General features: G+C 39.4%; 1 protein-coding gene across 1 annotated transcript in view; it reads right to left on the reverse strand.

The window, feature by feature from the left end:
• PHACTR2 (phosphatase and actin regulator 2) overlaps positions 1–20,905 on the reverse strand; it is a 235,422-nt gene extending 214,517 nt beyond the window's left edge. Inside the window, exon 1 of the mRNA XM_011962034.1 lies at positions 20,763–20,905. Within this exon, the coding sequence (XP_011817424.1) occupies positions 20,763–20,775 (13 nt within the window). The 5' untranslated portion in view covers positions 20,776–20,905. The remainder of the gene's footprint in view (positions 1–20,762) is intronic.
• Positions 20,906–25,855: the final 4,950 nt, after the last annotated feature.

Here is a 25,855-nt window from a genome sequence, read left to right on the forward strand (position 1 = left end):
GTGGCTAGTAAAATCTTCAACCTACTCACCCCCACAGATCTCACTAATTTGTATCGCTTCCATCACAATACTCGAGGACATTTTGTAGAGGTACATTAGGATACCAAACTGTATTTCTCTATCAGCATGAGGTACTGGTTAGTTTGTAATAAAGCCCAAATTACCTAATTTAATATTTAGCTAATTCCTTGCCCAATGTGGAGCTTGATAATAATTCAAATGCTGAGACTTCACTTGGTTTTAAAAATACCACTGAAAGGAAAAATTTAGACTGTGTGCCAAAAATATGTTCTGCTCTTCCTCAGATGGTAAAATTCTGTCCCTCTCAGCAGACCTGGGTAGACGTCTATCTTTTTCCCCCTCCAGAAGATGTTTAGGGAGAGGGCATATGACCAATATGATTTCCATATAATAGATCTGTATTTGTACTTGGAGTTACAGAATCTTATTATTTCTATGGACATCTTTAAGAAAACTGTAAAATGATATCCTCCCTCATTTCATGATATAACCCATCACCATCATCTTCTGTATTTATTGAACATGTGACTTGAACTCTATTAGGTACTGGAGATCAAGAGTTGAATAAGGCCATCTCCACCCTCAAGGATTTGCAGTCTATATATATATATATATATATCTCCAGCATTTAAACATTCATCTTCTTTCCCATTGGCCAGAAAGTAAAGGGAAAGCTCTTGGAAGAATGAATAATGAAAATATTAGCCTAGTGAGGATTGTGACCAGGACTGCTAAAGAAATCAGACTTTGCTTAAGTGAGAAAGACCATGGGTAGGGTGAGAAATGATCTCCCTCTTTGCCCACCTTCAGCCCCTCCCTGCCCTGAAATATCTACCTCCTAATCCCTAGAGCCTATAAATGGTACCTTATATGGCAAAGGGGACTTTGCAGATGTGATTAAATTAAGGATTCTGAGATGAGGTGATTACCCTGGATTATCTGGATGGGCCTAATGTAATCACAAGGGTCCTTATAAGAGGGAGGCAAAGGGTCAGAGTCAGAGGGAGAAGGTGCAAAGACAAGAGCAGAGGTCTGAGATGAGAAGATGCTACTTTGCTGGCTTAGAACCTAGGAGAAGGGACCATAGGCCAGGGAATGCCAGCAGCCTCTAAAAAGTGGTAAAGGCAAGGAAACAGATTCTCACCCAGAGCCTCCAGAAGGAATGCAGCCCTGCTGACACTAGACTGCTCGACTTCTGACTTCCAGAACTGTCAGATAATAAATCTGTGCTGCCTTCAGTCACAAAGTTTGTGGCGATTTTTTACAGCAACAATAGGAAACTAACGCAGATAAATGCATGTAGGCAAACATTCATAACAGCGCTATTCATAATAGCTAAATGGTGGGGAAAACCCAATGTACATTGGCAAATGAATGGAGAAACAAAATGTGGTATATCCATAGAATGGAATATTATTCAGCCAGACAAAGGAATGAAGTATTGATAACCTGTTACAACCTGGATGAACCTTGAAGACATTATGTTCAATTTATAAAGCCAGACACAAAAGGTAACGTATTTTATGATTCTGTTTATAAGAAATATTCCAAATAGGTAAATCAATAGAGATAGAAAGCAGATTGGTGTTTGCAAGAGTCTGGGGGAGGCGACAATAGTCACAACTGCACAACGGTTATATGGTTTTCTTGAGATAGATGAAAAGGCTTTGAAACCAGATAGAAATGTTGGTTGTACTTTGGGAGGCTGAGGCAGGCAGATCACAAGGTCAGGAAATCAAGACCAACCTGGCTAACGTGGTGAAACCCTGTCTCTACTAAAAATACAAAAAATTAGCTGGGCGTGGTGGTACACACCTGTACTCCCAGCTGCTCGGGAGGCTGAGGCAGGAGAATCGCTTGAACCTGGGAGGTGGAGGTCGCAGTGAGTCAAGATCGTGCCACTGCACTCCATCCTGGGCAACAGAGCGAGCCTCCTTCTCAAAAAAAAAAAAGAAGAAGTGGTGGTTGTACAACATTGTGAATCTACTGAATGCCAATGAATTGGACACTTCAAAATGGTTAATTTTATGTCATAGGAATCTCACCTTAATACAAAAATTAAAAGATGGGGAAAGACTCTTGAATTCTGCAAGGCTCCCTAACATAGTGACTGAGTATATTACCCATAATTAGGGACTCAATAAATATTTATGAAATTAAATGGTATAAAATATTTGTGTCCTACAAATTTTTTTAAATTAGTCATGATCATTCTAGTCTAAGTCTGTTGAATAAGGCAAGTTATCAAACTGAGTAAAGCTATCTTAGTTTTGAAACTAATAATGCATAGCTACAAAGTTAGAGACTCACATTTCCCTCTGCCTAGCAAACTTGAACCTGTTCTTCAACATCCCAGCCCAAACATCACCACCCTTGGAGCCTCCCCTACATCACCAAGTGCCACTTCCCTCCTGGACCTTCTAACTTGTTTGGTTCATAGATATCTAAGCACTTCCAGTTCTATGTCTCATCTGTCGCCTCACAGCAGTGTTGATGTCTCAAGGGTAAGAAATGGCTCTAATCTATTGACATACACTGAGCAAGAATTGCCAAGTTGGCAAAGGAAAGTACTGATAATCAACCTAATGTTTTAGTTTGTCTTGTAAAGTAGCTCCAAAGACAATTCTAAAAGAGGAATTCCAAACTTGTTTTGAGTAATATCAATATATTAAAATGAATATATACCTGCTCAACGTGATAGCTGAAAGAAACTCTCCTTGGCTGTTAAAATTTTAATGTCTTTGCTAAAACCCATCCCTGTCTTTCTTTAATTGACCTGCTTCGTATCATGCCTCTGGCATGCACAGCACAGGCAGGCAGAAGTTCTTAAGAACAAAGTTTTCCAGAAATAAACACGTGTTAATTTGGTCTCTATAAGGATAAACCACAGGTCTTCGTCATTAAGGAAGACATGATTTATTATTTGTGCAATCAAGCTGCCACCTTAATACTGCCAGGTTTTTCTTAAGACATGGGAACCTCCTCTGATAACAATGCAGTTTTGTGCTAAATTTTAAAGCAATTTGGGCCACTAAAGGTTTGGCAGGGGTGAGGGACAGTCAGTGTAATTATGTACCTTCATTCTGTTGTCACACAAAACAAGGTAAAATTCTTAGCATTTTTCTTTGAACTGGGCCACTTCTTGAAACTTGAAACAGCACAAAACTTAAAAGCATTCAAGCAAATTGAAATAAAAAAAATAGCATTCATCTGAAACTGCACCAAACTGATAAAAGAAGGTTTTACAAAGCTATGCTTGCAAATCTCCCAAAATTTGTAACCCAGTCTCATTTAGATGGCCAATCACTGGAAAGAAACTCACCTTACCTAAAAGAGCTCTGCAATTATCCCTGCCCCACCACTCTGCTTTACTTTTCTTCATGGTTCTTATCACTTCCTGGCATTCAATCATACATTCACTTGTTGATCTGGTCACTGTCCGTTGGCCTCAATAGAATGTAAGCTCCATGAGAGCAGGGACTCCATGTGTCTCATCACTGCCCCATTCACTGCACCCAGAAGAGCACCTGACCCAGTAGGCACTCAATTCACATTTGCTAAAAATGTCTTTCGGCCGGGCACGGTGGCTCATGCCTGTAATCCCAGCACTTTGGGAGGCCAAGTGGGTGGATCACGAGGTCAGGAGATCGAGACCATCCTGGCTAACACGGTGAAACCCCGTCTCTACTAAAAACACAAAAAATTAGCAGGGCGTGGTGGCGGGCGCCTGTAGTCCCAGCTACTCAGGAGGCTGAGGCAGGAGAATGGCGTGAACCCAGGAGGTGGAGCTTGCAGTGGGCCAAGATTGTGCCACTGCACTCCAGCCTGGGTGACAGAGGGAGACTCCATCTCAAAAAATAAAAAGAGTCTTTCAATTAAGTTATATTCTAAAATTATGATAAAGAAAATAAGAAATAATAAGCTTCACCCAGTCATTTTTAGCAATTGCAAAGTTCACACAGTCACTAGTGATATTGTATCTATTGGAGACACACTGCACAAGGGAAAATGGAAATCAATATGCAGCACTGATTAATTTGGTAAGTTATTAATAATATTTATTATCCTTTTTGATATTGTGAGAAGTAGTTTATTTTCATGGTATGTGGCTTAAGTTATAAATAATATTTGTTTATGAAGATTATTTAAGGTATAAATAACTAATAAGTTTATAACTTAAATAATATTTATTTTTTGAATAAACTGTACAGGTAGTGATATAGTTTAAATTCTGAGTCACCAAGTAAAAATTTGATATATCTCACAATAAATAAGACTTCTGGCACAGAAACTATCTAATTCTATTGTACGTATACATGACTGTATTTTAAACAATAGTCACATGATGCCCTCAGCAAACATTCATAACACCATATTCCTTGGCTATACTTTTTTTTTGAGATGAAGTCTCATTCTGTCTCTACACTCCATGCTGGAGTGTAATCGTGCAATCTTGGCTCACTGTAACCTCCGTCTCCCTGGTTCAAGCAATTCTCCTGCCTCGGCTGGCCTCCCCAGTAGGTGGGATTACAGGCATGCACCACCACGCTCAGCTAATTTTTGTATTTTCAGTAGATACGGGTTTTCACCATGTTGACCAGGCTGGTCTCAAACTCCTGACCTCAAATGATCCATCCAACTCAGCATCCCAAAGTGCCGGGATTACAGGTATGAGGCACTGTTCCCGGCCTCCTTGACTATACTGTATCAGCTGTTTGCCATGGTCTCTATCTCTGATTTCTGGCACTGTCTCAGCTTGTAGGCACAATGACAAATGCAGCTTTACCATCCTGGCCCAACCTTTACACACTCAGCCTGTCTAGTAACCACCTCACCTGATCTAGGGCACGGCTGCCGTCCCGCTTTAGGCGTGGAACACCTCAAGGGCAGTTTGAACACATGTTACCACTCAAACAGACACAGGGTGGAATTTAGCCATGCGAAAAAAGCTGCATACCATGAAAATAAACTGCTTCCCACAACATTAAAAAAGAGTGGTGATATAATCCTAAATTGCTGATTTTGGCCTCAAGTCTGTCCTCAACTTAGGAAGATGGAAGAAAATCTAGTTGAAATGTCCATGTTGTGGTGATATCGCATGTGAATATGAATTAGTAACTCTGACTGCGTCTTGCTCATAAGAATTAACAAGATTTTGGTCAGGCACAGTGGCTCATGCCTGTAATCCTAGCACTTTAGGAGACCGAAGTGGGTGGATCACCTGAGGTCAGGAGTTTGAGACCAGCCTGGCCAATATGGGGAAACCCCGTCTCTACTAAAAATACAAAAATTAGTCAGGTGTGGTGGCAGGCGCCTGTAATCCCAGCTACTTGGGAGGCTGAGGCAGGAGAATTGCTTCAATGCAGGGGGCAGAGGTTGTAGTGGGCCAAGATTGCGCCACTGCACTCCAGCCTAGGCAAAAGAGCAACACTCTGTCTCAGAAAAAAAAAAAAAAGAATTCACAAGATTTCATAGCTAGTTCTAATTAACAGACAAACAAGTTCAATAATAGCTTACATTGGGGCAGGGTGGGGAGTGGGTGGGGAGGCAGGGGTTTCATATCATTCACCCCAAGTTACTCTGGGGTAGGGACCCATGTCATTAGCAACTTATTATGGGGGTGCTCTGAGTGTACCCAGAATATTGTGCATCATACGTGGTCAGACAATATAATATGGGATGCTCTCCAGTTAACTGATTTAAACATAATTTATTGACTTTTAAAGCAGGACACAATGGCTGTACAAACAAAACCAAAAATAGAAAAGTCTAGAGTAAAATATAAAAATTCCCCTTTTATTCTTCAGGGATTGAGCATTGGTCTATGCACACACAAAATGTTTTTATAAAAATAAAACCAACTTTGTATGCTGTACTCCCATGAACTGATTTTCAACAACAGTTCAGAATAATTTCTCTCTCATTTAGGTATTATTATCATTGTTATTTCGAGTCAGAGTCTCACTCTGTTGCCCAGGCTGGAGTGCAGTGGCATGATCTCGGCTCACTGCAACCTTCTCCTTCCGGGCTCAAGTGATTCTCCTGCCTCAGCCTCCTGGGTACCTGCGACTACAGGTGTGTGCCACCATGCTCGGCTAATTTTTGTATTTTTAGTAGAGACGGGGTTTCACCATGTTGGCCAGGCTGGTCTTGAACTCCTGACTTCAAGTGATCTGCCCACCTGGGCCTTCATTTGGGTATTATGACATTTTTTCTCCCTCCATATATTAATAGCAAGGGGCAATTTAGATGTACTAATAAATTTTAGGGAGTTTGAAAACAATTTCTTTTTCTAGGGAAGGTAATTTGGCTTTTTTCTTATAATATTTAATTTATTAATTTAGTTTAAAATACATATACTAAATCATGTCTAAAAATATGCTATTTTAAAAAATTGCTTTTTTCCATTCTCACATTTCATGAAAACATTTTATTCAAACTCTTCACTGGCATATTTGACATCAGTGTTAGGGAAGGTAAACTGAAAAGTTCAAAGCAAGTGGATAAATAATGTCACTAGACTTAACCTTCTTCAGGTGAAAGCTGGCTTCTTTCTACTCCTCAACTTAGGGCCAAGTTTCACAGGTCTTACGCCTTTGATATAATCAGATCTCCTTTGAGAACATATTTTTAAAGTATATGGTACATCTTCCTTTATGAAGTAATCAAATTCAATACACTTGCTACTGTAATTATTACATGTTCTATCTTCTCCTGCAAGGAATCCCTACAAAATATGTATTTTTAAATTCTAAATTTGGTTTAATGTCAGTCAAACAGAAAAAAAAATCAAGGTTCACAAGGACTTTTCTGGGTTGATAAGGATTTTTACCAACCTTATTAAGCTGCATTTTGCATCATTTGCATTTGGTTGCATTTCTCTAAACTGTCCTTTTATCCTGAAATATTTTTAAAATCTATGTAATGAGATGGTCTATGTACATCATTGTGCTCCATAGAACATTTTGTAGCTTGGTAACAATGGCAGAAGCAGTGAGTCAGCCAGCATGCGTTAAGTACTTACTGTGTGCCACACCTGTGTTAGGACTAAGAAAGCCAATGGTAAGGTAACATTGCTCTTGAGCAGTTTCCTGGCCAGTGGGGAGACCAGATGTAAACAAGGAGAACAGCACATCGCCAAGCAAAGAAGCAGGAACACACAGTACTTGGGATGAGAGGAAGAGTCTGGGGAGCCGGGACCCAGGACTACACGACCAGAGGTGGTGACACTGCTGGTGACGCAGGCAACTTGTGTGACGTTTTGGGCTTGAATTTTATCCTGAGGGTGTGGGCAGGATCTCTGGAGATTTCTAAATTGGATGATGAGGAAACATTAAAAGATGTAACCTAGCTGTCCACCTCCACTATGTCAAGAACCAGGAAATCAACTGAACTGCAACTCAGCCCAAATAAATGAAAACATTCACAAACTCCAGCCCATACAAGTGAATCATATACTACTCAGGGCCTCAGTGGGGTCTGCGTACTATTATTTTGAACAAAAGGAAAACACTCTTGATTATTTGGTTTCCCAGACCACAAAAAAAAAAAAAAAAAGAAGAAGAAAATAAAGAAAACAACAGATTAGGAGGAGGGAGACAGGAGCTGCCAGAAGCAAAATGTGAGAGGTGAGCAAGGCAGGAACAATAGGGAGCCAGAAAAGGGGGACCTGGGGCCAAGTGACCACCTTGGGAGGTAACTGAGAAGAAGAAATGAGCTAATGTTTGCAAAGATTTAAAGTCCACTAGGTGCGAAATGAATCTATGTTACATAACACTTACTACTCAAGCCAAGTACAATCAACCCTTAACCACAGATGAGGAAAGTGAGGCTCATGGGTATGCCCAAGGCCCCATACTAGCAGGTAGAACAGGCTCAGCCAGGAACTGCGTTCTTCTTTTCCAACTCTAATTCCATCTCTTTGCACAATCCCACACTATTCAAGGGTTGGGGTATGTTCAGTTTGAGAAAGCCAGTAAATGTGATTAAATATAAGAAAGAGTTGCAATTTAATGATTCTCATGCAAAATAGAAATTAAAATAAAGTGTTAGTGGTTGACAGGTGAGCTTCCTTGTAGCTGCTGGTTTTCCAAGTCCTGTGCTACTCTAGAGAGAGAGAGGCAGGAACTGTGGGAATGATTTGCCCTTCTGCACTGAGGAGGCCTGAGAGGACTCTGGATCCACAGGAACTCATTTGCGTCCTCCTGAGTTTTCTTTGTTGTCAATTTACACCAAATTGAAGAAGCCAGAATGAAACCTGTGGGGGCCTCCTGATATTTTCTGTAGACCTGTTTCATAAGCCAGGTGTCTACCTTGGTCTCTCCCTATAATCTGTCCACATTCCCTACCCAATCCTCCAATCCCTTCTCTGGAACTGGATCTTCAAGCTCAGTCCCTGTGTGAAAATGCTAAGGCTTCTTTAACGAACCTGCTCTTGTTCTTTTCCTGGAGGTTTTCACTGTCCCCCATCTGCTACCCACCTGCCATATAAGTATATGCCTTCCATATGCATGCTCCACTAATTAATGAGCCTCTATTGGAATTTCCAGCTGATTTCCAGTCCCTGATCACCTAGTTGCATATCCTAGTACAGAGAGCTTCAACATAACTGATGGGGACGTTGTGTTTTGTGACCAAAACTGTGAAAAAACCTGTCCTCCGGTGAGTCGGCCTTTGAGGCCAGGACAAATACAACCACATTTCCCTAAAAACAATATTGCATGCATCCCAAAGGGTAAACTGTGCTTGACTTTCCCTTTGCAGAAAAGTCAATGAAATCACATTTGGCATGGCCTATGCCTTGTGGGTTGGCCGATGGCCAAGCATATACTCAAGCAGACATGGATTTGATATGTCAGGGCAACATTTTTTACGTGCAGTTAAGCTGTGCATGAGGCTGCTCTCTGAAAAAATAAATAAATAAACTTCTCTGCCTTAGTTTCATATCTATAAAAGCAGAACTGATGATTTGAAGTGTTTACATAATTCACCGGAGAACTGTGAGAAACGAGCTATATTTGTAAGCATTTTTGAAGATGAGAGAAATTTGTTAAAGTATGTACAGCATTTTTTAAAAAAATTTCATTTCTTACTAGTCCTGCGTTTAAAACATAATTTTGTGGGACATGATTTTGTTTGACAATAACCCAGGTGCTCAAGGGTACACTGGGAGTTTTCGTAGTTTCGAGGGTCCATGAAAACTTTCCCTGAGACGGCTAAAGACAAAGTCCACATCTGTTAGTATAAGAAACACCTTTGTTTATGGAGCATTAGGACTGTGACAAAAAGACTGACATAAGCCAGGAAATTTAGGAGTTAAAGCTGGAGCTTTATTCTAAATGTATGCTACAGAGCTCCTGGTTTTCCACGAAATCTGGATTTTAAAAACAAAGTTGGCTTTAATTTTCAACTATCTGGCTTTTTTCAACTATTGTCACAGTCATACAGTTATTCAAACAAATGTCTTTGAACTTCCTTAACTTAAAAAAGTGGCCCTAAGGTTAATGAATGTTGTGAAATGCTTATTGTTTGAGCAAACGAACTGGCCCCTCCACCGATTAACATGTTGTGTAAGTACCACAAGCAAGCTTGATTGGTGCTGTGAAGACTATAGAGTCTCACACAGGGAACCTAAGATATTTTCACTCTTTATACCATACTGACCATTCTCAAAAATTGGGACTGGCTATCTTTCCTTTTATCCCCTTATTCAAAATGCCCCAAGTCAAGTTGCTTTAAAAATGGAGGGTTGCCAAATTTCCGTTACTAAGAAAGTAAGACCCAGGATATGAAGTGCAGAGGCATGCAGCAGGTGGTAAATTAAAGACAAGTTGGGTGTACAGTTTCAAGCAAGTCTCAGCCAATGATACAAAAGCTACCGAGTGCCTTTCCACAGTAAGTGGAGGAAGAGAAAACAGAATGCACCACCATTCCCATGCAACAGTCTCAAAGAAAGATGCTTCTTTGTGTACAGGTCAATGCTGTGTACCCTTCAATAGGGTATTTCAGAGCATTTTTGCGCATGGCACAAGATCTTTAGCATTCTAATAATAATGTGCTTTCACACTGGCAATAAGCAAGTATCTTAATAGCACATGAAACAGTAGAAACCCATTTTGTCTGAGTGGCTTCATTATATGTTTCTTAGACCGATAACGGGTCTCACCAGGGCAGTACAGAGGAATTATCTGTGAAACATTTCTTAAAAGTACCCCTTTCTTCCCTAGGGAGATTCTGAATTAGTGGGTCTGGAATGGGGCTGGTATGGCTCTTGATCGATGATAGGCAGACAGACGAATAGATGATAGGTAGGTAAGTAGGTAGGTAGATGGATGGATGGACAGACGGACACACAAACAGGTAGGAAGATTTTAATTGCACAAGTGATTCTAATGGGCTCTTCAGTTGAAGAACTGCTGCTTATATTAAATTGCATATGGCCACAGCATTTAATTCCAATAAGAATTAATTCAGAGTTTCTATATAAGTAGTAGCACACAATAAAAGACACAGCTCAGGCTTGAGTTCAGCTAATGTATTCATTTGCCTGCTTATGGAACACACCTCCTCTGCCAGGTACGGTACTCAGTATAAGGCTCAAGAAGGAGACGTGGCCCTGTTCTTGAGGAGCATGTGAAGCAGCATGACGGGATATCTGCTATGTGTCCCAATAGGGGTAGAAGAGTGTTCTTGGGGAGGAGAGGAGTGGAGAGGAGTGAGAACACTCATTCTATCCAGAGCAGTTGAGGATGGTTTGGAGCAAGTGGGGACACTTGAGCTGAGGCTAAGACAAAGAGGAGGCTTTTCAATATGGTAATAGGTGACATGCAAGTGAGAGGTTCTGGGGAGAAGTGGTGGGGGCTGGAGCAGGAGGGGCAGTTACGGAAACATTCAACCCCCATCCCACCCCAGCCTCCCCTGCCAGTCCCTGGTAGTGCCTCCCAATACTGGAAGCTTCACTTGTATAAACATTTGGAGTTTAAAACCCTCTGTCACTGACAGCTTCTCAAGTGGTGCTCATGACCATGTGAGGTAGTTAAGTCAAACATTATAAAAAACGGTTTTACTAAATTGCGCTGTTTCTATTAGAAGGCATGTATTAGCCTTGTTGTAAAAAACATCATTTATTAACCAAAACACCAGAAAAGCAAGTTATCAAAGCATCCCTGGGCTTTAATATTTAAGGTCACTGTCAGTTTAAAATGATCTGAAACTCATTCTGGAGTGTGTGTGTGTGTGCGTGTGTGTGTGCGTGTGTGTGTTTGGAGCAGGAAGTACAAGGTGGAACAGGACCTATTTCTCTACCACTAAAAAGCAGGGCGCCTGTGGTAAGTCACATGGATACAGCAAATATAGCATCGATGTCTAATAGTGGCTCTGACCCAGCCTCTTGGTACAGATACTGTTAGTGATGATTAAATCATAGCAGTGCTATTTGGGTTCTAACAACGTACCTCTTCTATTATACAGAATTTGACAAGGGATGTTTAACATCTCTTATTAGTTAAATTTCACATGTAGTCTCTTCAGAAATAGTTTTTGCCACTGTGGTGAATCTTCACTTTTAGCATTTAATTTGCCTGTAAGATGTTGGAAGAGAAACTAACCTTCCTGATTAGGAAGTAAGTGACTAAGTCTCTCCTTAACCACCTTCTTTGATCCAGTCTACAGACTCCAGAAGGATGGATTATACAAAGTCTGGTTTCAGTTTCCTTTGTTCCTATCCTGATACATTGCCTGGAAGCAGTATTTCACCTCTGCTCTTTTCTTTCAGCCATTTCCTTGGAGGTCTCATTAATCTCACAGCCTCACATCTCACCTGGAAGCAGATAATTCCCAGCACAAAATCTCAGCTAGATTGGCCTGCTAGACTGGAGTGAGGAAGGAGGGAGAGAAAGGGGGAAAAAAAGAGAGAAAGAGAGAGGACTCTCACAGTGGTTGTCACCCTCATGGCTCATTAGAATATAGTGGGGAGTTTTTAAACAAATACCAATGTCCTGACCCCACTCCAAAGTCCCTGATTGAATTTGTCTAGGGTGGGGCACAGAGATGGTTATTTAAAAGATTTCCAGGTGATTCTAATGAGTGACTAGAGTTGAGAATTAGTACTCTAACTCTTTGGAAGACATAAAAGATGTCTATGATGTGGCATCTGCCCTCAAGACTTTTAAACCTGGTTGGGAAGGAAAGACTCAAAAGGAGAGTAATCTCAGATGAACTTCCAGTAAGTACAAAACTGGGTGTTGAATCCCATCAATGCCCTGAGAAAATTCAGGGCTTGGAGACCAGTTGGGAAGACGTTATAAGACTGGATATATGCTGGGCCTTGACATAGGGCTGGGATTGCAGTAAGTTTCCTCTCCCCTTCCCCACTGCCACCACCTCCATCAGGAGCCTTCTAAGTGGATTTCATTCTTAGGAGCTTCCACTCTTGCTTCTCTCCAGTCCATTCTTCCCAATCTTGTAAAACCCTTCAAAGGCTCATGAAAGCTGGTAGGACAGAGGCCAAGGCTCAAGGCCCTCCCAAATTGGTCTAAGGCCCCTACTTCTCATCAGGCCCCACCCAGCCACACTGGCCTTGTTGCTCAGGCTTCCCAGTCAACGTCCTGTCTGGGGGCGTCTGAGTCTGGAGTAGCCTCCACCCCAACCTCATTCTCTATCCAAATACCACTTGATTGACTTGGCAGCACTAATCACAACCCCAAGCATTTTGTCTGTTCATTACTAATTTTGCTTTCTCTACTAGAAGGAAGGAGCATGCTGACAGAAGCTCTATCTCATTCTCTCGTATCCACACTAACTAGGACATTGCGTGGCACAGAGTGGATGACCAGGAAACATCACCAGGATATATGGATGAATTAATGACTGAATAGAAAGGAGGAGAAGGTGTTCTAGGTGGGAAGAAGAGCAAGAATGAAGGTACAAATGCTTTTGTGGATACAGAACAGACAGTGGAACAGACTGGTGGATGTAGAGGATACATGGAAGATATAGGTCAACAGGTCAAATATAATCGTTACTAATAACAATAAATATAAGGATTTGAACTTGACACCTGTAAAGGTATAAATGCTGTGCAGGGACTGAATGATTCAGGTCTAAGAAGGGAAATCATGATTCTAAAGTCCAGTCCTGAGGCACAATTTCAATCTCAATCACTATTCTTAATTAGAACATTAAATATTTGGAAAAAAAATTGGTTTATGTGAAAAAAATTCAAAATGTAATTTTAGGGAGATAGCTGGATGTTCGCAATTATCTATAAAAATAATACAAGAGCTACCTATCAAAACTATTAGGCAGATACTTTATACCAAATGGTAGGAAAACCTGAAACTTTGAAACCATAGCTCTGAAACCTGAAACTGAAACTTTGAAACTATGGCTTCTCTTGACATAAATATCAAAATTTAAATGAGATTATTGTTTCACTGTGTGTTTGTCAAATCTTGTAGTGGTTCACAGAGTAATATAGAGTTTGGAAAGAGTCACGTGAAATGTAATGTCGCAGCATTACTAGTGTAGAAAAGTGACTATTCAGGCACAGGTGTGGTCAGATGAGGCCAAGGCACAGTTACTCTGTGGTCTTTCCTCTCATTGTGATCTCTCTGGAAGACGAAGAGAGAAAAAGTAAAATTCTTTCATATTCCAGAAAGGTGTGTCTGCATTTCATTTAAATATCATTAAAAATATATGGGGAAGCCTCTTTCCATAATTTCTGTTAATGACTGTAATATTATCACATCCTTCAAACGAAAATTTTGAATAATTTTTTTTACAATGGTAACAGATTTCACAGGTGGGCTCTATCAAAAAGCATTCTATTTTATAAATTGTCATAAATTTTTGAATGTTCATGAAAGGAACACTTCACAACTATATTTTGTCTTACCCATGTACGAACTTCTATCCAAGAGGGTATTCAGATGTATAATAAGATCATATGACACTGATGTTTCCAAATTAATTTGCTTTTTAAAAAATTGCTCCAACTTAATTAAACATCATTTAATGTTTGTTGATTTAATTCAACAAACATTTACTATACACTTACTATAGCCCAAGCACTGTGCTCAATGCTATGGAAAACACAAAGACCAAGAATCGCCACTCTCAAAGCAATAAGACAACATGAAAAGTGATGAGTTGAATTTTGCTATTGTTACAAAAGGCTGGATTCAAGTTTATAAACCACTGGCTTATTTATTGGGCGAGATCTTAGCCTCAGGTACTTATGTGTAACTTGGGGGAGATATTTACTTACAGAGTGACTGCAAGTATTAATGATGTGACATGTGTAAAATACCTAACTTGATGCCTAGGACATAAAAGACACTCAAATAAGTAAGATTCCTTCCTTTTAAGACATTTGACATTTAGCTAAATATGATTTGCCTTTGTTATATATGTTCTTTGTACCTGATTTACAAAAATAGAACTTTGAAGTTGACTTTTTACATATAATATCTCACATCATCTATTTTTAATATTTCATGTGACTTGTTATATTTGGATACATAAAATCTGTGCATGACCCCCAATCTCATAGCCGTCATTGAATTCCACTCCTTTCCAAAGCAGGTTTAAGGCCTAGCTCCCTTTCCTTCTTCACTTCATGGGATGGTGATGTTTATAAGCAGTGAAATGTTAGAGGCAAGGAAAGAGAAGAGAAATCCTGGACACAGATGACACAGATATTTAATTTCTAAACAACCAAGCACTGATACTTATGGAAGTAAGATCATGAAATGTACATATTCATATACATGTGCAGTGGAATTTCATGTACATGAAAGGTACATACTTATGGAAGTATCAATGCTTGATTGTTTAGAAATTAAATATCTATGTTAAAAGTTACTTTACCAAAAGTAACTTTTTGATAACTTTGCTAGTTACCAAAAATGACTTCCTATATTTGCAAACAGGAAGTTGAGAAGAACTCAGGAGAGGAAGAACAAGGTAAAAACGGAAAGGGAAACTGAGAATGAAGGGATCTTCACAGTGCATTCCAAATTGGAGTTATCTACCTTGTAACTAGGTATCCCCTGGAGAACCTGAGGTTAATATGATTGGGAAATGCTGCATTCTATATTCCATCTTAGGAATTCACAACAAATATTAGCACCCACAGGAAATTATATGCCAATTCTATCAGCATCTTTCTTTTTTTGGAGACAGAGTCTCACTCTGTTACCCAGGCTGGAGTGCAATGGTATGGTCTCCACTCACGGCAACCACTGCCTTCCGGATTCAAGCGGTTCTCCCGCCTCAGGCATCAAAGTAGCTGGGACTACAGGCATGTGCCACCACACCCAGCTAATTTTTGTATTTTTAGTAGAGACGAGGGTTTCACTATGTTGGCCAGGCTGGTCTCGAACTCCTGACCTTGTGATCCACCTGCCTTTGCCTCCCCAAGTGCTGGGATTACAGATGTGAGCCACCACGCCCAGCCTCAGCATGTTTCTTAACATGCTAAGAAACCTGTTGAATGCTGTTAAACTCAACAATTCTTAAAATTGCCTGAATGCTAAATTCTTTGCGTGTGGAGGTTGGGTGGGGAGTTTATTTAATAACCTCTGGAATTAATATGGAATGGCATATAATTTAGAAAATGTTGATTACTGATTCTTCTTTCTGTCACCAAAATGCATTTTGGCTTGTGCTTGCTTTCTTTTCTAACAGTTGTTCTCAACAGAAGCCATTTGACAAGCATTTCTATTTCATCTTGGTGATACAGAAAAATCACAATTCATTCTGCCTTTGGAAAGATGAGTGGCTGCAAAGAAAGAAACACTCAGAACCAATTCCAGTGATCCTGAAACAATAGTAAAAACTTAATTTCAGAAACAAAGACTTTGTCCTGCTTGTGCACACTCTTGGGCCATGACTGTCAGTTTACTCTCAGGAGGTCACAGTCACTCACTATTAGAGTAAAACTAGGAAGATAATTTAGTCCCACTTTCACAGTACTTTTATGTTTATATATGAACTTATTTTTCCTTTTGGCATTTTTATTTTAAAACAGTTATTTTGATAATAATACTAGCATTTTGAAAACAGATGTTCCAAAAAAGAGATTATTTATCAATTTTTAACTTTTGCTTAGAAAAATATCTTTACATGAATCCTGGATGCTTCTAAGAATATTTATTTTGTGAAATGTAAAATGCCAAAATAGCACAATGGGCTTCACAATAAATTCAAAGGAAAATACTGTAATTTGCTGGGTAGTTAATAAAATGTTAAATAATAATCTTTATAACATAAGGGGCATTTCAGAGGATAAGAATGAATTTCCTTTTTAATTAAAAAGAAAATCCGTTCTATTTTTTTATTAAGTTTTTTAGAAGAGATAGCAACATTACATTCCCCTACATCGAGACTGATAATCCCCTAGTTAAAGAATCCACACATAGGTACATATATTAACAATACACATGCAAATGTATGTGTACATATTATGTATGTATGTGTGTGTATATAACATTAATACATTTCTAAAAAGTATCATGGTTGGCAGAATTATAGATAGCAAGACCAAGATATCATGAAAGTGGAGGATTAGAGGAAAAAAATTTTTATTGCATAAAATAGAGTTTGCAAACATAGTCAAATATTCTAGAAAGCATCCTCTTTCAAAACATATGCATTGTTATTGGATGTCTGCCCCATTCAGTAACCCTTCTCCTGAATCACTATCTTCAGCTGTTCAGGAACTTTGGCATGACAACTTCGGCTGCTAAAGTTTTGAACCAGCTTGAAATAAAATGTCTTTGTGCTTACATTTTCTTATGCAACAGCTTGGCCTTGACCCTAATTATTTCAATGCTTAGGAGTATGTGTCTCTTTGCCTGGTCTTATTTCCATCTATAAAAAAAAGATGAAGCATTTGAAAGTTTCCTTTCTCTATAACATTCCATAGGATCTCCCACAGACTGGAGGGAGAAGGGGCAGGAATCCTTTTTAATCCTTTAAGTCATCAGTGAACCAACTACTATGGCTAGTGGGCAACACACAAGGTATTTCAAACCCAACAATGTCAAAATGGAACTCCTTGTCTTTCTCTTAAAACTCATTTTGTGTTCAGTAGTGCAGGACTATTGTCTTAAATTCTCTAACTGGAAACCTCCAGGGTTTTGACTTTGCAGTTCTCCCTACCTAAAACTCCACTCATCGTGCTCTGCTGATGCATATCCAGTGCATCCCCCAACCCCATGCCCATTGCACCACCCACATTAATTTCCAATTCTACTTCTGAGACAGCCACTTGACTAGTCTCTTTGCTCAGAATTGCTCACTTTCCCACACTGTCATCCGCACTTCTTTCAGAGCCATGCTGCTGGAGCATATATTTATTTGTTCATAAAGCAATCTGCTTCAATCTTTTGATGGCTCTCTAAAACGCCAACATGCATTGTATGTTGCCATATGCCAGCCATTGTACCAAAAGCTTTACAGGAGTTATCTTATTTTCTCTTCATAGCAATCCTATGAGATGAGTACAATTATTGTCACCACTTACCGATGAGAAAATTAAAAGCATAGAGTTTCTATTATTTGTTCACAGTCATTGGGATGACAGGTGGCAGAGCCAACATTCACCTAAAATTATCTGACGCTCTCGACTACTCCACTCCAAACCCTTCCTCAGTCTGACTCCAAAGAGCTCTCGAGTCTCTTTTGCAGGGAGCTGGCAGACTGTGACCTTCTCAAACTCAATGATTGTACATCAATGGTCAAAAGCCTTTGAACCACTGAGCTAGAATGCACAGTGAAGGCTCGGGGGCTCTCAGCAGCTGCCACCTCCCCTCCAGATGAGTGTGGCTCTTTCAACCCACACATGGTAACTGAAATATCTTGATATCAAGTAGGGAAAACGCAAAACAATAAATTCTGCAGAACTTTTTTTTTTTTTTTTTTAACAGTACTCTGTACTGTAGAACTGGAATTACATTTCAAAAATTGTGTTTCAGATAAAAAAATCACACACCAATCAACTTTGCCTCCGAATGTCTTACCACAATTCATTCACAAGAACCACTTAATGGAGGTGAGGATAGTGGCACTGGCAGAACGCTGATGGTACTTGTAGTCACGGGTTTGTCATTCTAAAGCACCATCTATTCGACTTGTTATATAACTTCTAAGAATAAATAGCCGTTTGAAAAAAAGAAGAAAATGTTAGATATTGCTAAAATTGCCCTGACATATTCCACACACACAGTTTGATAAATATTTTATTGTTATTCCAGGAAAAGCTTTTAAAGGAATATGTAAGCCAGCAATTATGGGGAAGGGATGTCTCCTTCTCCGAGATAGTAGGAATGTCAGCTCTTTGCTGCTAAGGAGAGAAAGGACGGATTCACAATGGCATGATAGCTGAAATGTACACACACCCACCAAAAGGGCCGGAGTCCCAAGCAGCACACCTTTCTTTACTTATTAACAGCAGAAACCATGCACAAATATCCTGATGCAGTGTTCTATCTGACTTGAATAAATGAGGGACATTCAACCCGTGTGGGGCCATTGCTGTGCTTCTGCCTGTCAATTATCCAAACTCCCACGCAGAAAGCCTTGCTGGAAGAAAGCCTGGCTCCTTGAAACTAATGATCCGGTTGTTAGTACTAGTGCCCAGCTCTAAACTACTAGCTCTGAAATCCATGGACTCAACCCATTTTTGATTAGAAAAATTTAGGCAAATACTCAACATTATTATCTTCTTTAAATTAATTTGGATAAACTGTAGTGCTCCAAGTTATTTCAGATTTTTTTTTTGTCACCTACCAGTACTATCTTAAATACTTTCCTTAACAGTCAATATAATGTATTGAAATGTGTGTATGTAATGGATGTTTACATTTTCCTCTTGTAAGAGAGGCTGCTTACCTCATCAAAAAATTACCATGAAAAGTGATCACTGACAGCCAATTATAAGCCATTATAAGAAGCATGCTATTTCTGAAATACTCAAATTATGTGATTTAAAACCTGTTATTCTATTCAAAGGTATCTATGACTATATTTGAGATTACATCTAAAATTTGAAATGATATAGAAATTGCTAGTTTATAAGCCACTCTCCACAGCGTTTAAATAATCTTAAACTCATCAAGAGCAGAGGTATTTTATTAATTGCATTTAATAACGTAACTAAAAATTGTGAAAACATCCCCCAAAGCTCTAGTTACCCAAAAAAGAAAAATAACCCTTAGCATTTTTAAGCCTACATAAAGTCTGCCAGAGGAGTTTCTTTCCTTTTTTTAAATGGCCTTTAAATAAATATATGAGTCAGTTTAAAAAGACATTTACTTGGATTAAAGTGATTATTCTGCCAGAATTTCAGTATAATAAATTGTGGGTGGCAGAAGTTTTAAATGAGGTTAAATTAGAGATTCTAAGTTTATTTATTTATTTTTTACTCACTCTATTGCTGTAATTAGAGAAGCTTTTGGTTGATCTTCAAATTGTGCCTTGTCATGGAATACCATGCCTACCTGCTTTTATGATAAGTCCTATGGTGTATTTTCTAAATGATCAGAATGGGGGTATAATCCATATGCATGCATCCAGCTTTCCTCCTGCTACTACTACACACACATCCTTACACTTGTTTCATTTCTTCCACTATCTTTTATCCCTGATACTATACTCTTCCACTTTATTTCAATATCTTCAGTGGCAATGACCAAATTATGTTAGTCACAGAGTTTTGTTCCTGGTAAGCTATTTCATAAAAGAACCTAATACACACTGACTTTAAAATCTCTGCTAGTCTATGCTACCTTCACTGAGGACTGAACTAGCTCAATTTCATAAACAAATATGTTTCACCACCAATGGGTGGTCTTGTAGAATGTGTTTTAAATGATGTAACCTCTTAGAAGAGCTGACCGTGTCTCAAGGCATGGCAAGCATCACCTTCAAGCTGATACCAGCTGAGTAACTGAACTAATGAGCTTCAGGAGACAGATAATCCATAACACAGCTGGGAGAATTCTGCTTGAGTGCCGATAACACTGAAATGGGGCATGATCTTACAGTATATCTCCTCTGAAAGTTCAATACAGCAAAGTAAACAGAAAAAAGTTCCACCTGATAATTTTATGCTAATTATTTAATTGACATTAAAATACTTCAACCATCATATTTATCTAGTTATCAAGTAAAGATATTAAAAACAAATACATTTTTAAAGGTTCATGATTGACCACTAATGTCTCTACTCTGAAATTAAAATATCAGAGGCTATCAAAACATTTTCGACATTGCATCCTAACGATGAAGATGAAAGCATCAGACCAAAGAGCTCTTATGCTGTTACACTGTGCATATTGTAATATTTATACAGAATTTTTGCTCAGCTCATTAACTTAATTCCATCTACCTCGTGCCATCCCTTAGTAATAGTTTTTTCACTCATTGTATGCATTTTCCACCCACTGCTCTGAGCACAAAAGAATCAAACACCACACTTGCTGCAGCCTAAATAAAATAGCAGTAGTCTTCACAAAAGGTGAATTTGGAATGACAATCTGCATTCCCAGTTCCTAAACTTCAAAGTAAACACTAATTGTCTTGTGGACAATGCATCGGGGTAGACATATTACACGCGTCCCAGTCTTGAACATTTAAGTGCGAAACGAGAGCAACAAATAGGCAAACCTTCGGCAGCAAAGGATGCGGGCTGCAAAGCAAGCCAGCAGCTCTGAAGAATTCATGCTTGTTTTACCTACCGACGTTGTCCATGTCTCAAGAGTGGTGAGGCGAGTTCTGTAGCCTGGCAGCCAGAAAGCCCTGGCTCTTCTGACTAACGAAGCACCCTGTCCTTCTGCTGATTATCAGCCCTTGCTGGCACACTGAGCATACTTCATGCACTGTCTGCAGGAGACACCGCCAGGAAATTTATATCTCCAAGGATGACAAACAGCCATTAGCTCCATTACAGGCTGATTAAGAGGGACTGAGCCTATCAAGTGGGTACTTGAATCCCCTGGGGGTTCCACCTCTGCTCTGAGCTAAGGAGGGGAAAAAAAATCACTGCAATGTTGAATGTGTTGCACATTTCAGGAAAAAAAAGTGCACATGCTATGCAAAACACAGAGCTTTCCAAAAGATGCCAGGGCAAACAGGAGCAGGAAGAGGCACTGGTCATGAAAAGGTAAAAAGGAACATTTTAAAATACAATACATTATCCTTTCCTTGGGGTTAGTCTAAATATGGTTCAGCCTTTATCATTGACATCACTGAATGACTGGACAACTTTTCAATTTAAAATTTTAAAGTGTTTTGGTTGTTGTTGGGGGAGGAGGCAGGGAGTAGCAGATAAAACACTGAAAAATAAAGACTATCTTTAATATCTCTGCTCAAAATAAATATTAGGAAGTTGAGTGTTGCCATTCCATTTTAGTTATGTTCATCATTACTAATTCTTCTATTTCTGATCAGAATTTCTGCTCACCTATCCTAATAGATAAATCCAAAGTATTTTCACCAAAGGTCACTAAAAATACAAGAAAGAATTGTCAAAAGAAGTTAGGGGATTCTACAGTCTGTTATAATCTGTGGCTAAAGAAATGTGAAGATCAGGAAAGACTGACTAACACAGAAAGACCCTACTTCACTTCTTTTCTTTAATTTGGCTGTGTAAAGACGACTCTCAAAGACATCAAAAACTGCTTACGCTCTCAGGACACAAGGGTGAGCACAGTGCTGGAGAAATCAGGTGCCAGGCCTTGTGGCTGTCATGACATTAGATGCTGGGGACAGCACAACTGTTTTCTGCGTTTTCTCAAATATAGTACAAAGATTTATAATGACCTCATAGGACCTACGATAAAATGAATCTGCAGTACAGTTAGGCTCTCCAGGTCTTTTATACCAACAGATTTCTAAAAAACAGCTCATAGCGTTATATCCCCAGAGTTGCTAAATTTGAAAGGCAATTTGTTTATTAAGCATTTCTTTATGCCATTGGAATTCCTAGTGACACACCAGTCGCAAATTATTTATAGTCTAGTTTCCCATTGTAACAGCTTCTAGGTTTAAGTATTTTTGTTTTTAATGTAACTTCAAGATTTCCTATAGATATGAGGTTCTTTTATTGTTTAAACAAAACATTTTGTTTATGTCAGTGATAGCTCAGAAATGTTTTCCTCAAAGAAAAACTGAATTTCTCAGTGACTTTAGCCTGAGATTTTTAACTCTGTCATTTCAATTCTGTCACACAATTTTAAAGGTATATCAGTCTACAAATTAAAAAAAAGATTCTTTGTAGATTTTTAAAAAAATTTGCTTGGATCCCATAAGACTGAAATCACTGTGGTTTCTACACCTCATCTACTTGCCCTGATTAAGACCTGCCAACTATCCAGAGTAAGTGTTATAAGCTCAAAATCTAGGACAAACTAACTATTTTTAAGAAAAAAAAAAAAAAGAAGAGCTAACAGGGAAATAAAGATAACAGAGAGAGAGATACATCATTAAGACTGAGATTTGGGTAAGGAGTAGCTAAGAAGTCTCATCTATTGGCAGTGCCTATTGCCTAATATGAATATATTTATATTAGCTTTGTCCACAGTTCAGAATGTGACTCTGAGTTATTTTTATTACCACCTTTAGTCCTTAAATGACAAATGGATCATGTTCCAAAAGTTCATTTTGTTGGTCATTCGAAACACACTTTTTTTCCCTAAATACTGACTGGCTTCCAAGGACAGCCCATTTAGCACTCCCTAACTCACAGTGCCATTTGTATAAAATCTAATCTTTACCCACAATTCTAAAATCCAGAACGTTTTGAAAATATTGTTGTTTTTTGTAAGTTTGGCTCCAAAATGCATTTAGCATCATAACTTGAAGTGATGTGATGCTATTAAAAATCTTTACTTATCCCACTTAGAGCAAATAATCATGTTTGCTACAGAAATGTTTAATATTGTAGGTTCTAAGAATCTTCCCAGACCCTGCTAGGGGTGATTCATAATAAGTAGCATATGTTTTCTATTACCTTTCTAAAATAAAATTCTGAATTCTGAAACACAACTGACTCCAAGGGCTTCAGTTGAAGGACTGCGGTCCTTCAGTCCATTTTTGCAATTTAAAATGGTAGATGGCAAGCATTTGTGATGATGGATGCGTTAATTAGCCGGATTAAATCATCCCACATTGTACACATATGTCATAATATCACATCATACCCCATAAATATACACAGTTATAATTTGTCAACTTACAATAAAATAAAATGGCAGAAAATAATTTTTAGTATTATTTTGTCACAGGATTCCCTTATGTACTTAGGAACTTACCATCTCCCTCCCTTGCCTGCAAATACTCAAACATCTCCACTCAGAGATAAACAAGAAATGGGCAACATAGAAAAATGTCCAGAAATCAGAAAACTAATGTTGACTGTCCATTATAAATTAAGCCCTGTCCAAAAACTGCATTCATTGCCAAGGACATAACTGCTTCCCATTTCTCTGTATTGGTAACTGGCCCCACCACTGCCCTTCCTCTGTCCCTCCCCAGCATCAGAGGAAGGGCAATGCAACCGTGAAAAAGCACAGGAAGTGGACCATTTTCCTCAAGCTCCAGTGAGAATCCACTCCCTCCCTTGATTTAATTCACATCCACAATTAATATGCTGTAGCTGGGGAATGCCTGGCTGTAAAATGTTCACCAGGCCCTTTCCAATGGCCCCAGAGATGCTGTGGGCATGGTACAGGCATCAATAAGGCTAATGTTCTCCATTATGTTTCTAAATATGGGGTTAGTTCCCATTTTTATGAATCTTCTCATGAGTATATACTCAGCTTGTCTAGAATTCGACAAACTTGTTTGAGGTTGGGGTGATTTGGAGCACCTGCATCCAAGTACCCTCAGCGTGATGCCACCTTCGAAAGAAGGACACAACCCCTGTCTGGGTTTTTTCAGAAAATGTTTGCCTGGGATTGGTTGCATGTTGTTTGGGATGCCGGGCCTGTCTGGCTGAGGTAGCAACAGCAAGGCTGCTGTGTGTCTTCAAACACATCACCAAGCACACCCTTCTACAAAAAAACCCTACTAGCAACTGTGTCTCTCAGTTTTAAAAAAGAAGAGGATGTCTTAGCTTCCTTTCTGCTCACTTTTCTTTTTATTTGAGACGGAGTCTTGCTCTGTTGCCTAGGCTGGAGTGCAATGGCACAATCTTGGTTCACTGCAACCTCCACCTCCTGGGTTCAAGCAATTCTCATGCCTCAGTCTCGCGAGTAGCTGGGATTACAGGTGCCCACCACCACGCCTGGCTAATTTTTGTATTTTCAGTACAGACGGGGTTTTACCATGTTGATCAGGCTGGTCTTGAAACTCCTGACTGCAGGTGATCCACCTGCCTCTGTCTCCCAAAGTGCTAGGATTACAGGCATGAGCCAGGGCACTGGGTCACATTACTTCTTAACTTTCCTAGGAGAAGCTCTCACTTGTTGGAAGCACAGAGAAGAACTGATGACAATAGCTGGCAATAATACTCTGCCTTTCCTAACTGAAATTCGAGCCCAGGGTGACTAAGGCCAGTTCAGATGGATTCTGTGGAGAACAAGAGCAGAAACACCACTCCAATTGGCAGAGCGACTCCAAAATCACAGGCTAAAATGAACATAGTTTTACTTTCAGAGGACGGACTGGGATCCTTTCTTACAAAATCAGGTTCTGTTTCTCAAGATGGAGGAGTAAAAGAGTGAATTGCCTACGTAATTAGATTGCTTGGTCCAGTAGGTCTCTTGGATACTCAAATGGGCCTATCTGACTATCTCAACTTTTTGAGTTTCTGATTCATCCAAAGAAATAAAGAAGTGCCAGAATATTAACTACCAATGAGAAAGCTTGCTCCCTGTTCATTTTGGAACAGATTCTTCTGAGAGTCTCTTCTTTTTTTTTTTGAATCAGAGTCTCCCTCTGTCACCAGGCTGGAGTGCAGTGGCGTGATCTCGGCTCACTGCAACCTCCGCCTCCTGGGTTCAAGTGATTCTTGAGCCTCAGTCCCCGGGTAGCTGGGGTTACAGGCATCTGTCATCATATCCAGCTAATTTTTTTGTATTTTTAGTAGAGACAGTGTTTCACCATGTTGGTCAGGCTGTCTTGAACTCCTGACCTCAAGTGATCCACCCACCTCGGTCTCCCAAAGTGCTGGGATTACAGGCATGAGCCACCCCGCCCAGCTGAAAATCTCTTCTAAAAACATTTGAGCCACTGCTTTTACAAATACAGCCATCAAATAGTTCTGACAGCAAAATGCTTGGATATATAACTCTCCAAGGTACGAAACCAAATCCCTGAACTATTAACCAAAAACAGTTCATAGGAGAAAGTTTTGCAACAGATAGTATTTCCAGGAAGATCTGGGCAAGAAACATTATACATTTATCCAATGTTCTACTATGTGGATTTTAGGCCAACGCTTACTTGACATGACTATGTATTATGCCAACCATTCTCCTTTTGAGGTTTTTCTTCTGATGTAAGGTGTGGGGAGGGGTCTCCTGAATTTCTTGTTAACATTTGCTTCTCTTCCCTTATTCTTGGTCCTTGGAGTGTGCCTGCTGTTCACACTTAACCTATTTTTTTTTTTTTTTTTTTTGAGGCAGAACAGCATACACTGCTCCTTGGCTATAAATTTTTTTCCCTGTTATATTCAAAGTTGAGCCCAATCCCTCTCCCCAACTGCAAAATCCCATGGCAGTTGTCCCTATACCTATTGCAATGGTCCCAAATAAAACCTGCCTTACTGTGCTTTAACAAGTGTCATTGAGTAATTTTTTTAACAGCAAATTGTTGGAGGTAAAGGCAT

This window comes from Colobus angolensis, unplaced genomic scaffold (genome assembly GCF_000951035.1).
Source record: "Colobus angolensis palliatus isolate OR3802 unplaced genomic scaffold, Cang.pa_1.0 Scaffold58, whole genome shotgun sequence".
Classification (NCBI taxonomy): domain Eukaryota; kingdom Metazoa; phylum Chordata; class Mammalia; order Primates; family Cercopithecidae; genus Colobus; species Colobus angolensis.